At 44.0% G+C, this 16,016-nt stretch overlaps 2 protein-coding genes across 2 annotated transcripts; one reads left to right on the plus strand and one right to left on the minus strand.

Annotated features, from left to right (window-relative positions):
• Window positions 1–477: 477 nt before the first annotated feature.
• Window positions 478–9,412, minus strand: LOC118786983 (actin-related protein 10-like). The gene is made up of 13 exons (XM_036542351.1): window positions 9,233–9,412; window positions 7,956–8,028; window positions 7,763–7,845; window positions 7,397–7,505; window positions 7,076–7,183; window positions 6,559–6,626; window positions 6,335–6,414; window positions 5,539–5,574; window positions 5,105–5,184; window positions 4,850–4,923; window positions 4,418–4,499; window positions 3,964–4,165; window positions 478–3,401 (listed from the first exon to the last, which is right to left on the minus strand). Exons 1-13 carry the CDS (start codon window positions 9,307–9,309, stop codon window positions 3,220–3,222), a joined length of 1,254 nt encoding a protein of 417 aa, XP_036398244.1. The 5' UTR covers window positions 9,310–9,412; the 3' UTR covers window positions 478–3,219.
• Window positions 9,413–11,261: 1,849 nt separating this feature from the next.
• Window positions 11,262–15,397, plus strand: LOC118786448 (putative uncharacterized protein DDB_G0290521). The gene is made up of 2 exons (XM_036541505.1): window positions 11,262–11,463; window positions 13,899–15,397. The coding sequence occupies exon 2, from the start codon at window positions 13,958–13,960 to the stop codon at window positions 15,395–15,397; it is 1,440 nt and encodes a 479-aa protein (XP_036397398.1). The 5' UTR covers window positions 11,262–11,463; window positions 13,899–13,957.
• The last annotated feature ends 619 nt before the right edge of the window (window positions 15,398–16,016 follow it).

Raw genomic sequence — 16,016 nt, forward strand, 5'->3', positions numbered from 1 at the left:
TGGCATTTCTGTTGCTAGCAGCTTGTGCGATTTTCAGCTTCTGTTACATAGTCGTGAAGCTGCAACGATGTACAGCATTGATGAACAATGCTCAGCACTCATACTACCACACTTTGTACTGCAGTGTGTTCTGAATGTACATTCCACTTACCAAGTCAACGGCAACATACTGTAAACTGCACTTTCAACTATTATATAGATAGAATGCAACTCTACCATATTCAGCAGGGAGCAGGCACTAGGTGGGTTGCAACCCAGCTAATGAAAGCTGGGTGACTGACCACCTGCATTACAATGATCAGAAACAACTGTTTTCTCATATACACTGAAAAGACTCCAAAAGCTTTTTGGTCTCACTGCTTCCTGGATTATCGGTGTAATAGAGTGGCTGGGGAGAGCATATGGAAGAGGAACCACAATATATATCATCTTACTGGAAAAAGGAGCAACTCTCGCCTACAAGGGAGTTGCTGAGCAGCACAAATACAAAGATGTTAACTCAAAAATATGTTTATTCACTTTGGTTCCAGTCATCTGGCAAGGCAAATAAAAAGAGGGCCCCAAGTGCTCGCTCCCTGAGGCTATTCCAAAGTCAAATATCTGAAAGGGCAGAGAAGTTTTGCTGGGAACTAAAGTTGCTCTTTTTCTTGGATTCAGCAACAGTTTGCAAAAAACAATTCCTTCCAGCAAGAGGAGAACCATGCGTCCCAGTAGAATATACATCAAAACAAATCCTTTTCCTGAGTAGAGGCTCCTGCACAAGCAAGCACAGTACATTTCAGGGGCGAGGATATCCCACAATTCACTGCTTTGGACAAGGCAGGGCAGCCCATTGTTCTAATGGTGTTGGTGAAGCAGCCCTTCAGTGAATGCACAAAGTTCAATCGAATTCAAAACACGGTTTGTAGGATACATATCAGTATGAGGCAAAACATACTGGCAAAACCTGATCTATTGTGAAGGGTCCAGCATCATACTGTATGTTTATGGACCGTTTTGTAATTGGTGAGCCTCTTTAACTGTCTTCATTGGTCAACCGTTTTGGACAATTGAAACATTTACTGCACAGCCTGGTGAATGGGGAATGCTTTAGAGGTATGTTTGGCTAATTGCCATCTTGGTATGAAGACCCAGATCCCTCAACGGCCAGTGACATTGGTCACACAGGCAGTAAACAAAATGAATGGAATGATTCAAGAAGTCTGTTTTAAACGTGATCAACTATAACATCGTTGACATCCACAGTGTACTGAAGCTTCAGCCCTTCCACTGGATCCCAGATCTTTTCCCTTATAAAGCTAAAACAAAACACATTCACTTATATAATAAGCCATTATAACACAGAATAAAATTACAGGAAAACACACCCTGAGTACAGTATTATCTCCTGGCATGTACAGACAATCCAAATCTCAGCCAAGCTCAACAGTGTATGATGGTGTTTGGTCCAGCTGACTTCATGCAGGCATGAAGGCCAGACCATGTGATAAACAGCAGGTTTAAATATGGAAAATCTTTGGATTCTTTAGCACAATGTCAAATATGATATCAAAGTAGCAGCCGTACAGAAAAACCACTGCGCATATTTACCAGGATACACCCCCGGCACATTCTAATGTAATCTGTCAAAACATTACATACAGCACAAATGAAATCCCTCTTTTTGGAATGGGGAAAAACTCAAGACAATGCACCCGTTGTGCATTAGATAAAGGAATGCATCCAAACTGGAGTTTGGGACACTTACTATTATCACTGAGAATCAATCACGTGGATACATTAATCACTGTTATGAAAACATTCTTAATAAAACAATTTACTAAATGAGCTAAATGAGACAAAATATGTCTGATGTACACCTTTTTTGGTGATGTCACTTTCTTACAGGAAAATGTAGGCATAAGTCAGTGATACAGTTAAAGCGGTTATCTCACTTTCTCCCCCGGGAGGCTGATGTGATTTTATTTCCTGTAGCTGAAATCAAAATCCTCTTTCAGTACTGGGGTTACACTTCGGCTTAGAAATGCAATCCCTTAAAGGTAACGCGCACGTAACTTGGAAGGGAGACCATCTAATAAAGCGACTAATGTGCTATGCTACTGTACGTGTTTTTTACGATTTACTCTATTGTTGACCATATCGTGACTATCAATACAGAGATGCCCTGTTCAATTTGCAGGCATATTTTTACATACAGCAGAAATAAAAGCTGGTGTCTGCGGAAGGCCATTTGTGCTACAGGCTACCACGCAAACAACATTCATACATTCTTGCTGCTTTAAAAAATGTTACTAAACTGATTCCACTGCATACAATATCTCTGCTTGAGAATGATTTGCTACTTTGCATATTTAGGTACAAATGCTGCACGCTGTTCAACTTGTTACTGCCACGTCTCAGGCCTTTGAATGTTTCCACTCCATTTAGATAGGACAGGGATATGTGCATAAGAAATTTCATGAGGATCAAACCAATGGTTTGTAAAAATATTTGCTAATACGCTTATTTTTCAAACAAATGAAAAATTCAACATAGCAGACATAGTTAATGTAAAATGCATGGTGAGGGCTGTATGTGAGCCAGGTTTTAGGGCCCTGTGCCTTATGGGTAATTTTGGGAGTTTTTGTTGTGATGGTAAAATTTGGCCATCACATTTGAGTATGTTCACTGCTGTATTACAGATGCGGCCACCTTCCCTCTACAAACTAAGTTCATAATATTCAAAACATTGGGTTTTACAGACAAATATGGTTCTAATAATGATTAAAAGCTGAAAAGCCCTTGAGTGTCTACTGAAGCTAGTTCTTTCAGTAAGCTCACTGACTCAGGCCTCCTCCACATGTCTGGCAAACTTCCATGGCTGCTCAACAACATTTTGTTCATTCAGCTCATGTAGAGCACCGCTTACAGAACTGCAGCATTGTCCTCACCTTGCCCCACCTCCAAGGCAGAAACAATTATAGTTTCACAGTGAGGTAGAATGTCAAGCTGCATGGCCACTGCTTAATCAACGAGGCGTTTAGCGCAGGTGGCCAAACCAGAGCCTCTCTGAGTAAGGATGTGGGGCATGATCAAGGCCTGGATGGGCAGAGATGAGCCTGGGGGTGTGGTCAATGCCTGGGCTGGTAGAGATTGGTCAGGGAGACAGGGTCAATGCCCAGCTGGGTTGGGACTGAGGCTAGGAAGTGTAGCCATGTTGGGTGAGAGTAGGAGAGGGCTTCACTTCTCTGTGGAGAAGATTCTCTTCATCAGTGGAGGCAGGGTCTTGCCAGTGTCATATACAGACTCTGAGGGAGGGGTGGTCAAGCAGCACCAGTCTGGAATGCGGCCTGTCTGATGGTAGTAGTCCCGGGACACAGACCGGCTGCCAAGGATGTCCTGCAGGGCTCCGAATATTGCACCTACAAGCACAGAAAGAGCTCACAGCTCAGTCACATACACACAATGCGCAGGGTTAAATAGCCACATCAGTTAAATCCACATATACTCAGCATTACTTACCTGGTAAAAATGGAAAAACATACTAGTACAGAGTACAGTACAGAGAAACTAGTACAGACAAAGATAAAAAACAACAAATTAAGAAATGAAAGGAAAAATAAAAGGACAAACGAACATCTGAAAATAATTTACAAAGCAATCACAATTCATAGTTTGAATGTTATTCAATTTTAATTACTGTATATGATGACAATCCTAAGGTAATACACAGCAAATATGACACCTTGCATTCCTCACATTTAAATAAGGAATTACCATCATTATCAAATGGTAACACTGAGAACCTGTGTGAACACACTGTGTTTCCAAACCTGGAAACAGTTAATCGGCCTGAAATTCAATGAAAACCTCAAAGGGGATAATGACAGTCAGAAATGAAGCACACAACAAAGACACTACATTGGCATTTTACATTCCATGCAGACAAAGTTTAGGTGGGATGGGGGGTTGCCAGTGACTCACCTCCCAGCCAGACTGTGCAGTTGGGCTTGGCCGGGGGGCTGTGCAGGCGGAAGCTCTTGGTGGCCAGGGTCTGCTGGTAGCGAGGTTTCTCTGCGAGGCGCCGGATCTCTGCCAGGAGCCGGTGCAGGAAGCCAGGCAGCATGGCTGTGCCCCCGACAACTACAAGGTTCTCCGACAGGGTCTTACGGGTGTCGATGGGGCACTGGAAGCAATAACCATTTACTAGCCTTCTTCTTTCAGACAGGATGAGGAATGGTACTAATATTCTACAACAGAACAGTGGTCCACAAATCTGCAGCCCATGATAAACAGTACTTTAAATTATCTGAAACATTTAGGAGATGTCATTTTCAGAAGGCAACCTATTAGTCCCCACTGCCCATAATTTTTCGCGTGGCCATTAATAATTGTCACATTACAGATTTGTGTGCAAAGTCAGACGGTACTGTCTTACCTTGACCAGGGCATCCAGCACTAGTGAGGCCACAGACTTCTCCTCATTGTCCTGCTGAAACAGCACCTCCATGACAGAGTCCCTTGAAATATAAAACAGAGCTGATGTAAGGCATTAATAGAGCCTCACATGTTAACATGTCATCTCACCACAGCCAGGCACTCAAGCAGCATGAAGCAATAAATTCCACTGGTTGACAACTGCAAGAAACATTTAGTGAACCAACAGGCTCAAAGACATGGGGCCTAGAGGAATCAACCAATGACGATGAAAAGTTTGATCCGCTTTTCTGAGCGAAAACAATTTGCTTCAATAAAAGGATGTCACACGCATAGAAACAAGGCAGAAAAACGACATCCAGGGCATGAAACTGAAAAACAAACAATTCTCAAGAAAACCCTAGTAAGACCCACAACGGAGAAAGGCGGCTACCTGATTGATCCCTTGATGTGTATGATCTTCTCTCCTTCCAGTGGGTAATCGACATCGGGGGGTGGGGCTGGACGCTGCAGGGACAGGCAAAAGGAAAATTCAGTCACACTCAGATTCATAAATGCAGTGATTCCACAGGATCTGCCCTGATGGAGAGAGTGTTTAACAAATGGCTAGCAGGACAAATTCCACAGCTCTGGCATCCCCTTTTATCCAAGGCTGGCCAGCTTTCCCACGCTGCAGAGAGGCTCTCACCTCCACCGTGCACTCCCTACTGAACCTGGCCTCCTGGATCTTCAGGCCCCTCTGGAGGTCACTGACAAAACAGGTCCTTACTGGCAAACACAGCACAGCTCCACATCACATCACTGCATCAGCTTGTCCATGTGCAGCATTAAAACACATTTCTGAACCAGCTGTCAATGACAACTCACGTGCTAAACACACAGCAACACCTCACATCATTAACAATTCCTGATTTAAGCACAAGTGCATATTCCTATTTTTAAACCTGGAGCAAAATCCATCCCTTTCTGACCTCATACCAAGGAAGAATAGGCAGGTTACTTCATGCATCATAAAAAAAAAAAACCCTCCAGTGGATATGTCAACCAGTTTATGACAGCAATTACCGAAAAGCTCTCATGCTTTTGAAACCCTACATTCTGACTCATCTCAAGTCTACCTACCTTTGATATCCTCCACAACTTCCTCAGGAATGGAACCTGAGAAACAGAGACCGACAGTTAAGGCACAGGCACTTTGCTTGCTGGGCTTGAGGAGCCAAACAGACAGTCCCTGTGATCACCGTGCTCATTCCACTATCGTTCTGAACAACTGCAGCCTAAGAAAATGAGGGGGGAGAATCAGCTGTCTTCATCAGAGCCTTTGAGGAGGGGGTTTGATGTCTAATTGTCACTGCTGCTCAGCAAGATAAGTAACGTCACCATTTTGGAGCGAACCCACTCCTGTTTAATTACTACGGTGACAGACACTTTGAAGCAGCAGGGGGTGGATGCCACACGCACGCCAAACTGAATTATGCATGCACTTCAGGCCTGTCATATCCTTCCAGCTTGTTCTCTCAGCTTCAGACAGACATCTCAGTTTCCATGACAGGATAAACCCAGAGAGAAGCTATCAGATTCATAATTCAAGGGCCCAAAGCTGTCACCGATGCAACATTTACAAAGGGAACTGACAATGCACCTCCGTACTGCAATGTGCAAAGTGTGTTTGCAATCAAATCTGAGGGCAATACAGTATGCAATTGTGTGCGCATGGTGGTTTATGCACTGTAGTTATACATGCGGCAAACTGCCAATGCAAAGTTGTGTGAAAGCTCAAAGACAACGGCACAGGTGCTGACAGTTCAAAACTGCATCTGCTTTGGTCTGTTTTGGTGGGTCTCTGAGGCGGGTCTCCCTGGATTGAGCTGAATCCTAGACTCTGTGAGAGCAGGGAGTGCCCATGTGATGGACTCACTGATGACTGACGGCAGGCTCTGTCCTCTCTTTGAGTCTGTGTCTATTGTGCACTGTTCCATAAGCAGCCCTTCCAGCTCCCTGTGTACAGACACACATACAGCACAGTCAGGTCAATGTGGCAAATGAGAAGCACAGACAGTGACAAACCTCCAGACCACAGAACCTGAATTCAGTGCTTCAGAGAGGTAACAGACTAGAGAGGGGCTGCAGTCAGGCACATACTTGTGAATGGCATTTCCTCCCAGGGGTAGGGCCTCCCAGGCAGACAGGATCGGGAAGCCCTCATATACCTGCTTACTGTTAAGGACACTCAACATATCCTCAACATGAAAGGAAATATTGTCTTTAATGCACTCACGCTTATCTGTCATTGGGTTGTGTTATTTATTGTTCATTGGGTAGGCAGCTGCCATAATTTACACCTAACTGCTTGGCTCATCTTTTAAATACGTTTTCTTCAAGCATTTGAATTTTTACAGGCGAAAGATCAACAACCAAGCATATAATAATAGCATTATTTTAACCTTTTATTTTAACCTACGGCACCCTGCAGAGTCTTGTACCCCAACCACTTCACCAATTCACTGCTATAATGCTGCCTGCCTTTCACTGCTTTTCATGAGCAGAAAAAGCTCTTCTTTCCATTTTTCCATTCTGACAGTTGTGCTTCTGCAATCATACACCTGTGTCTCTAATGATAGCAGCGTGGCAGTGCTCCTCAACACCCTGAAGAGGATACAGGCAACACCAGGGTTTCTGTGTACCCACAATCCATCACCAGGGCAGAGTTGATGCCCAGAGTGAGGACTGACACAAGGTGGCTGGGGGCGAAAAGCACCGATGGCACCTGAAAAGCAGAGGAAAGGATTAGCCAATCACTACAAAGAACTATTCAACACTTCCCGCTACTCAAAGCAATGTGACAACAATAATAACTGCTTTTTCCCATGGTCAACGTAAAAATTAAAATCAAAAAGGACTCATCCTCTACGTCCGTAGCACTGTCTTTGTAAGAGGGACAAAACAGGTCAGGTTGTCGGCCACCCGTCAACACAGGCACCTCAAAGTGTTTGAAGAGGACTTTGGCGAGGGTGTCTCTGAAGTGCGACGGGCACAGGACGGACTCGACGACCACTACGCGCCGATCTCGAGGGTTCACCAGCAGATGCCTGTGCCAAGGTGTACAAAACACACTGAATAAATGTGTGGACCCATGTGTACACAAAGCAATACAAAGGAACAATCTAGTCTATAACAGGGCTTAAACAGTTGGGTTTTCCACCTCATCAGTGGATACTATTTACAGGGAGATTCAATGTGCTTCTGGATAGGTATGATTAGGATCTGTGAAATACTCATCTTCCACACTTAACATTGATCTGTTGAGGCTGTCAGTGGGGAAAGGGAGAGATGCCACAACTGTCACCTGAAGTAAAGCATGTGAATGAAATCCTTGAGGGTGGAGTAGAGCTCGTCTGTGTTGATGTTGTACTGGACCACTTTGATGGGCTGTATGACAGAACAGAACACCCAGATATGCCAGTCAGACAAGCTGGGATATTTATTTCCTGTCAAACTTTCACAGAGTGAAAAACACAGCGTTCAGCAGACAGCCTGACCTGCTGGAGGCCAGGCCTTGGCATCTCACTGGGGATGATACACCTGGGTCCCGTTTCACCTGCAAAACCACATCTGTACAGAACAAACAGAAGCAGCCATCTTAGTGGAATACTGCCAAACAGCTCTTTATTTAATGCATCATCAACTGCAATTAGGATGGGAGCTGAACTGTGTACCTTTGCAGTGACTAGCACTTTACAAATTATCGATTAATACAGCGGAACACAGTGGGAAGCAGTGTGGTGTAGGGGTAAGGAGTGGGGCCTATAACCAAAAGGTTGCTGGTTCAATTCCTACTTTCCACTGCAACTGCACCCTTGTTACTTAACCCACAATGGCCTCAGTAAATATCCAGCCGTATAAATAACGCCACGCCACGCCCCCCCCCCCCCCCCCCCACCCCACATACATACATACATACATACATACACATATTCGACGCGAGTGGCAAACTCGCGTTGAGTATATTGTCTTGCAATTACGCGTTGGACTATGAGCATTTGTGGTCTCAGGCTCATGTGTTTAACAGTGGCTGCTTCTGTGTGGTGATGATTTCTTGTGTAAGGTTTGTGTCGTTCTGCTGGATGCCCTTTGTGCTTGTTTTCTGGAGTCGTGGTAAACAATAGCGTCAACTGGATCGGAACACTAAACGTAATATGTGCTTACCTTGAGCATCGCACCGGATAAGAGCATTTACTTAATACCAACAATGTAAATGTATTGTAAAATATACTCATCTTGTACGTCGCTCTGGATAGGAGCGTCTACTAAGCGGGAAAATATAAATTTTAATTTAAAAAAGCGTTCTTACTAATTCTTTCTGTATTTACATGTGTAGCTAGCTAGCAGTTAATATATCCTAGATGTAGTCAAATAGCTGGTTCAACATTTTTTTTTACTTAGCTATTGTAAAAATGTAGTGTAATTATGTAAAATGTCACACAGCAACCCAGTTAACGTTAGCTTGGACCTTCGCTTCCCAGATATCTAGTTAAGGCTGATACGTTGGCCAACTTCGTAGCTACCTGATAGCAGTGTGTCCGGGTATTTTAGCTAAGATAAAGCCAGAGGTCAATTTGATTTTTACACTGCATTGCAGTTAGTTAGCATCAGCTATGTAGCTGCATACACAATTTACCATTACAGATGCAGCTTTTAATAAAGTTCTGTGTTACGTTGGTGTAATAAAGAATACCAATTGGACAGTTGGTTAGCTCGCTAACCATTAGCTAACAAGCTAAAATGAGCTTGCCATTCAGTTGTGGACACAACTCACTTTGTGTATGCCGAGCCAAGATCAATGACAACAGCGGTCTTCTCTCCGCCGCTTCCAAGTCCCTCAAAAAGCGGCATGTTTAATTTACGTGTACGCGTATTTTGTGAAGTGTGGGGAAAAAATGCAAATAATGACAAGTTACTCTTCAGAAAATACACCCATCAACTTTCACAAACTTTGGCGGGGTCCTTGGGCAGTAGGAGCCATAGTTGACCGCGGAAATCCGCCTGAATAAATAAATTACGACATAACATTTATAAAGCACACAAATTTCCACAGCTTTTTTTTTCAGCTGAGTGTTTTAAATGTATGTGTAAATTTTTTGTCATATTGCATATATTGCATTTAGCAGTATATCCTCCCCTAAATTCCAGGCAATATAATAGCTAGCTATAACATGCTATCGATTGAAAGCGAACGTTGGGCGTTGTGCGTGCTTCTGATACATTGGAGTTTTTTTGGTTTATGCCATTGTTGATCTATTTATGTGTTTACGTGAGCATTTAGTTATTTATTTTTATTTTAGCATTGTTCGTGTGTCTAAACGTGATATTTTAATGCATAGTGGAGTTAAATGCCATATACAACGCTATACATAATGTATCCTATTATTCATCGCTAAAGTTAATTGCATTTGTGTGATTGGCCAAACTGTTTACATGGGCTTAAAGTAACTTTGATATCAAAATAAAACAGTCTGTTTTGACCTTGTAATTATGCACATGTTATCACGACTGGTTGAGGTCCTCACATTTTACTTGATAACTCGACGCTACAAATTTTATTTTAGGCTACTTGGCCATCGCTGCTACTGGCAGTGCAACATTTATAATAAAGTAATGCGGAAAAGGCTATTTCTGAAACTATCCCCGAACGTCAGTCACTAGTCAATGTCAAAATATGAGTCGTTTTGTTGGGATTGTTCAGATACAGCACCTAAGCAATGTGTCACAATCACATTTCAGGTCAGATAAATATTGCTTTTTTGGAGGAAAAATAGGTACTGACAACAAACTGACGTTTTTCGTCATAGGCTATGATAGGCAGAAGTATATGTAAACTACATGCTGCCTTTATAACTTGTTATCGCGTTCAGCAGTGTGTCGCTTCACTGAATTCACGTCGTATCGTATCACAATCACATGATTGTTATTGGGTTTTTTGTGCTTTGGATGGTTTTCCGAGCACATCTGAACTGCCAGTTCGTTGGCACTTTATGCTTTGCCCTCGAACACTGAGAAAGGCATTGGTTTTGACTATGGTGAAGCGTCAGCCTTCTGTCAGCCTCATCGTACAATACTTAATCATATAAAAAGTAGGCAACCTCTCAGCCCTGTCACATCACTATATTTTGACTGTTAATTAACCTAACTATGGGCCAGGTGCTCACTTGTTATCTTGGATGGTATGTTTGGTACTGACGCTTGTTCACGTGTGGATGTTGGTCCTGTATGTGTAACGTTTCCCATCGTTTTGTTGGATGCACTTTGTGCTCGACTTCGGGACTGTCTGGATAAGAGAACCTGCGGGATATCAAACATGTAAATGCAATGTTAAATGTAGGTTACCTATACCGTGTCTGTCGTTCTGGATAAGAGTGTCTGTTAACTGACAAAACTATAAATGTATATGGCAACAAAGTAGCTGACCTACTAGAGGGACACATGGTCAACTTTTAGAAGCTGTAAGCAAAGGGCATAATCTCAGACACACGCAGTTGTGTAAATGATAATAATACATACATTATCGTTGTCTAAGTTGTCCTCGAAAAGGGCGTTCTTCAAGACAATCAACGAGTTATCTGGCGCTCTGGAGGTGAATAAGTGTTGCTCATTTCCACTACTTTAACTACTTGTCTGAAAGTACAACATAATTCATATTCATCAACTGAAGCACTCTTGGTTTAGTACTGAATATGAACACATATGAAAACGTAATTTAGAGACTTACGGTTAGACATGGACCCCCCTCATCCCACCCACTTTCAGACGTGCGAACAGCCTGCTGTGACCAACTGGTCCAACACACGCGCACACACACAGCTCCACTGAATCTTGGACTGTCTGACTGAGCGACCCAAACACACGCCATATCCAGTCAGCTTTCAGATCGAGAAGGGCCGGTGTTATTTTAAGATCAGTACAGTTAATATCCTTCCACTTCAAAATACATCCGAAACGATGCTTCGCAAAATAATCTAAAATAAAACAGGCGAAGATAGGCTACGACAGGTAAGGACAAAAGCAGGATGGCCAGCTCTGTGGTACTAAACAGCTAGCTAGTGTACGCATAGTCAGGTTTTTGCTGATATGTACGTGTTGTTTTTATTGGGCACGTACACGACTATGCGTAACTATGATTGTCTGTAAAGTTTTGTGCAGGCGACATGTATTAATGGAAATGGAAATGGAAATCAATGTGCCTTCTGTGCTCCCATCGACATGCACTTATTACTTTGCTAGCTAGACGCTGAAACTGAATTGGTTAACTACCAGTCTGCTCTGAATATCACTGTGAATTATACATTATACGATATTGTTATTATGCTGTGGTTTTAGATATATAAGGCTATCGTCTAAATATGTCGTTAATTAAGTAACATTAAATATAACGTAAGATGATCAAACCTTGTTGCACAATTAAAAGTATTTATAACTCTGATAAATTAATTGAATTTAACGAAACACTACCCAAGGGTGCGACAGTAGGGAGGGACCTGTGGTACATATGTGACTATTTAAGCCGAAGAATGGTACATAGAAGTTGTGTTGCCATTTTATTGCACTCTCCAGAGATTGCTGGCGTTATATAATGTTCAGTCATGCAGTTCGCTTCTTCATCATCTTCTTTGTCAGTGCTCTTGCTCAGACTGTGTCTGGCTGCAGAAAAAGCATGGCATCGTTTGCAGGTTGGTAGCGGTAAAAGAAAGATGTGGAAAGCCTGTGATGCAATGCTAATAACGGTGAAGGAATACCTTTGATGTATTCTTCGACATGAACAGATCACCGGGGGATTATTCGCGTCTTTGTGTCTCTGTAGCTGTACGCTTGTCTGGTCGTGTTTGCATTGTCTGCAGTTTATCCGACAGCTCGAAAACATTCTACTGTATGTCTAAATACAAAAAGGGGGCAAATCTCGGTCATTTATAAGTATCGGGTATGCCCCACCAACACCTTGCATATCCGCAATACCATTGCAGCCAAAGGTATTCAAAGGGGTGCAAGTATGAAGGTAAAAATTTAATTAACTTGTAATCAGCGAACCGCCCTCATCTTTAGCTACTCTTTCTTAAGAAATAATGATGATTATGTTAAGAATGTTAAGTTTATGATGTCAAGAACATTATTATTATTATTATGTCTGTTTGAGCCTAAGGAATATCACCTGTAGAGAGTAAATGTTGAAAGTAGAGGCTTTAGGTTTCTAGAGTAAAGCACTCTGTCAGGTTCTCCTGTGCCAGTGGAAAGGTGGTTATAAAACAGGAATAACTGTTTGGAGGCTGTTTGAGAATGTTTACTCATTTTCTACTGTGCCTTCCATATTCATTTACATAGGAACAACATAGCAGCATTGAATAGAAAAAAATCATACATAGTTGATCAGTTTTATTCTGCTTAAAAATGTAAAATGTATTTCAATCTTAATAGTGTTTCACAGAGCAAATTCAGATTGAACAATGACTTTAATCTGGAAAATACAAGGTTAACATTTATTCACACCTGTAAGTAATTTTTAACATGAAATCCGATAAATCAAATATAAAAGCAGCTTTCTGGACATGCTCATCAGCTGTACATTTGGGATAAAATCATGAAGCTTATCTTGAGAAAGAACCCATGCCCAGTGTTAATATGGTGAGAGGTCAGTTACATCTATTACATTTTAGAGTCGTTTTGCATGTATAGATGCTGGAGCCCTCATTTAGGTGGAAGGAGCTTTGACCTTCAGCATATGCCAGGGCATTTTTACCAAAAATTGTGTTCCCTCTGCCAAGAAAGTCAGACTTGGCTGATAATGGACAATCTAGTGTGACAGCAATCCGTAGTATTTGATCCATCCAAATCTATAAAGAATTGGTCAATTGAGAACAAAATGAATGTTCTTGATTGATCGTCTCAATCTCCAGACCTTGTTTGACAAAATCAAACATTTATGGTTGTACCTCAAGAAAGCAGTTCTCAAACGAAAATCAAACAATTTGAAGGATTTAGAGCAATTCTGCCGGGGAGGATGGTAAAACCCCAAAACCTCTTAAGACCTTACAGGAAGTATGTTGTTCAGGTAATCCATCGCAGAAGAGGATTTGCAAAATACTAATCACAGGGATCTGAAAAAATGAGCTTCCTGGAATAAAATTCATTAAATGGAAACAATATGACTTTATTCTGTGTAATGCAATTAAGAATAAAGAATAAAATTTTAATAAATAAACAGAAAAAATGATCCAATATGTACAATGTTTTTATTTTATAGCAAGTTTCTGTTCCTGTTTATTCAGGGTTATGAATAAAAATGGAGGGCATTGTATGTGTGGAATCACCTATTTATTGCATAACCCCTTCCAATTTGAAAAGCGAATGTACTGAGTGAGTGTGGCTGCTTTACACACAGGAGAAGTTAACCAACACACTGTAGCACTTGCTGTAATGCTCTTTGTCTTTCATAGGCGATTTGGACGTGAGCAGTCCTCTTGCTTCAGCCCCCATGCCCGCCTGGCTGTGAGTGATGGTCAGGTGTTTGAGCTTGCGGCTCTGTCTGCTGGCGGGGGCCTGCCTCTTGGCCCATGCCACCCCTCTCCCACCTTCGCCAGGCGAGGAGGGCAGCCGGAGGGCTGGCAGGCGGCCCGGGGTGGCACGAGCTGTGACAGGGAGCGGATTTGTGCGAGAGGACAGTCGGATTGACCCTGCCCCTGCGCCTGTCGCGTCCAGCGGCCCACCGGCAGCTCCAGATGGGCTGTCACAGAGTGTCAGGGTGGTTAATGGGACAGAGCAGCCTGCCGCTGACAGCTCGTCTCTGCTGCTCCGAGCAGGTGATGCAGGGCCTCGGGGGTCTGGGAGAGCAGGGAGTGCCGCCGTCAGCCCCACGGAGCAGGAAGGGGTGAACGAGGGGGCACCTGCTTTGGTTAAATCGAGGCTGGGGGGCGAGCGAGATGTCCTGCCAGCACAGACAGAGGGGAATCACAGGCAGGCAGATTCCACGTTGAAGAGGACAGGAGGTGACAGACAGGGCCCCACTGCTGGAGGCAGCCAGAGCCCAAGGAGTGGGAGCGGCTCAGAGGAAGGGCCCGGTCAGGGGAGCTCAGGGCACGGAGGGCCCCTGGAGTCTCCCTCTGAAGGCACACAGGAGCCAGCCATTTTAGGCTCACCTGGCACAGCCCAGGATGCACAGGCGTCACAACGAGGCGCTGGCACTGAGGACACTGCAGCCATCGACACCCCTGTGCTTGCACAGGCTTCCATCAGGACAGAGCTGGAACCCACAAAGGCTATGATTCAGACCAGCAGCGAAACACCACATCATCTGCCTTCTCCTTCCCCAGCACCTCAGAGCGGCGAGAGAGGGACACAGGCACCTCCCCAGATGAGTGTTGCTATACAGATGAAGGGCTCAGACAGCCCGGGGGTTCGAGGCCAGACAGGGGAGCGAGTGAACCCCACAGAGAAGCTGCTCTCCAGGGTGCAGGAGGCTAAAACAGCAAAAGCCCTCCCCACTAAACAACCCAGCCCCCCGAATGATGGTGTCGGCGCCATGGCAACAGCGAGTGCCTTGTCGACAGCCAATGCCACAGCGATGCCAAGCATCACCCAGAGAAGCCCTTCCTCCAGCAGCACGCCTTCCTCAGAAGAAACCGAGCTGCTCAGACAGACTGCAGACCTGGACAGGGGCCAGCTGTCCACGCCCTCTTTGTCAAACATGGAGGAGGGAGGGGCCGTCACGTCTCCCTCTGTCCTCCCACCCCGCCCCCACCTGACCGCCAGCCCCCTCAATGGAAGGAGTGCCAAAGGAGGCAGTCCAGTCCACTCCGGATCCCCTGAGGAGACGTTTGGCCCCACACCCACAGAACCACCCCAGGAAGAACATCCCGGCCCTGAGCGGGGTGTCACTGCTCACCCCTCCACTGGAGGGCCACCACAGCAAGCTGCAAGTAAGACTGGGGAAGATTAGGTCAGATCTGCAAGCGAAAATTAACACTGTCTGTTCTGCTTGGGCAGAATGAGCAGTCCAGTCATTTCATACAGTGAAAAGTCTGGAAGGCCTGAATTATTGAAATGTGCTCTCTTAAAAGACAGGAAGACACAGACAAGGCCTACCTTTGTCTGTGAAAACATATCTGATGCAGTTTTAGAGGAAGCATCAGACTGAGGTTTTCACTGTCTGAAACAGCAGGGGCTATACCTGGTGAGTACTGGGTGTAGCCCATTAGGGGCGACAAAGGCAGGATATCAGCCACACCAAAACTTTTCTACACTCAGATGGAAGGACTTTTGCAGGCTACAGCTAAGCACTGCTTTATCAATTACTTAAAACACTGATTTTCATTAACAGTAGTGGCACAAGACTTTTTATGTTAAATAAAAAGCAGGGCTGTCTCATGTGGCAGAGATTGCCTTTGAAGATTGTTGTTAGCCTCTAAATTTCACTTTCAGTCTCAGAGGTGGGCATTCTAATTAATTGCTATTTTTGACTTGATGCTGAAAGGAGGACAGGAGAGTGAGAGAGAGCATGACTTGAGAGAGGCTGTCTGGAGGAACGTGCGGTATTCAATCCGTCAGTGTATGTGTCC

Source organism: Megalops cyprinoides, chromosome 12, assembly GCF_013368585.1.
Source record: "Megalops cyprinoides isolate fMegCyp1 chromosome 12, fMegCyp1.pri, whole genome shotgun sequence".
Taxonomy (NCBI): Eukaryota; Metazoa; Chordata; class Actinopteri; order Elopiformes; family Megalopidae; genus Megalops; species Megalops cyprinoides.

What these genes read in the sequence shown, in the direction of transcription:
- LOC118786448 (XM_036541505.1), top strand. Translation starts at nt 13,958, where the DNA reads ATGGTCAGGTGTTTGAGCTTGCGGCTCTGTCTGCTGGCGGGGGCCTGC.
- LOC118786983 (XM_036542351.1), bottom strand. Translation starts at nt 9,309, where the DNA reads ATGCCGCTTTTTGAGGGACTTGGAAGCGGCGGAGAGAAGACCGCTGTT. An exon ending in GGAGGAAATGCCATTCACAA is followed by an intron (nt 6,415 to 6,558) that starts GTATGTGCCTGA and finishes GTCTGTACACAG; the next exon opens with GGAGCTGGAAGGGCTGCTTA. An exon ending in CTGCACAGTCTGGCTGGGAG is followed by an intron (nt 3,402 to 3,963) that starts GTGAGTCACTGG and finishes CTGTGCTTGTAG; the next exon opens with GTGCAATATTCGGAGCCCTG.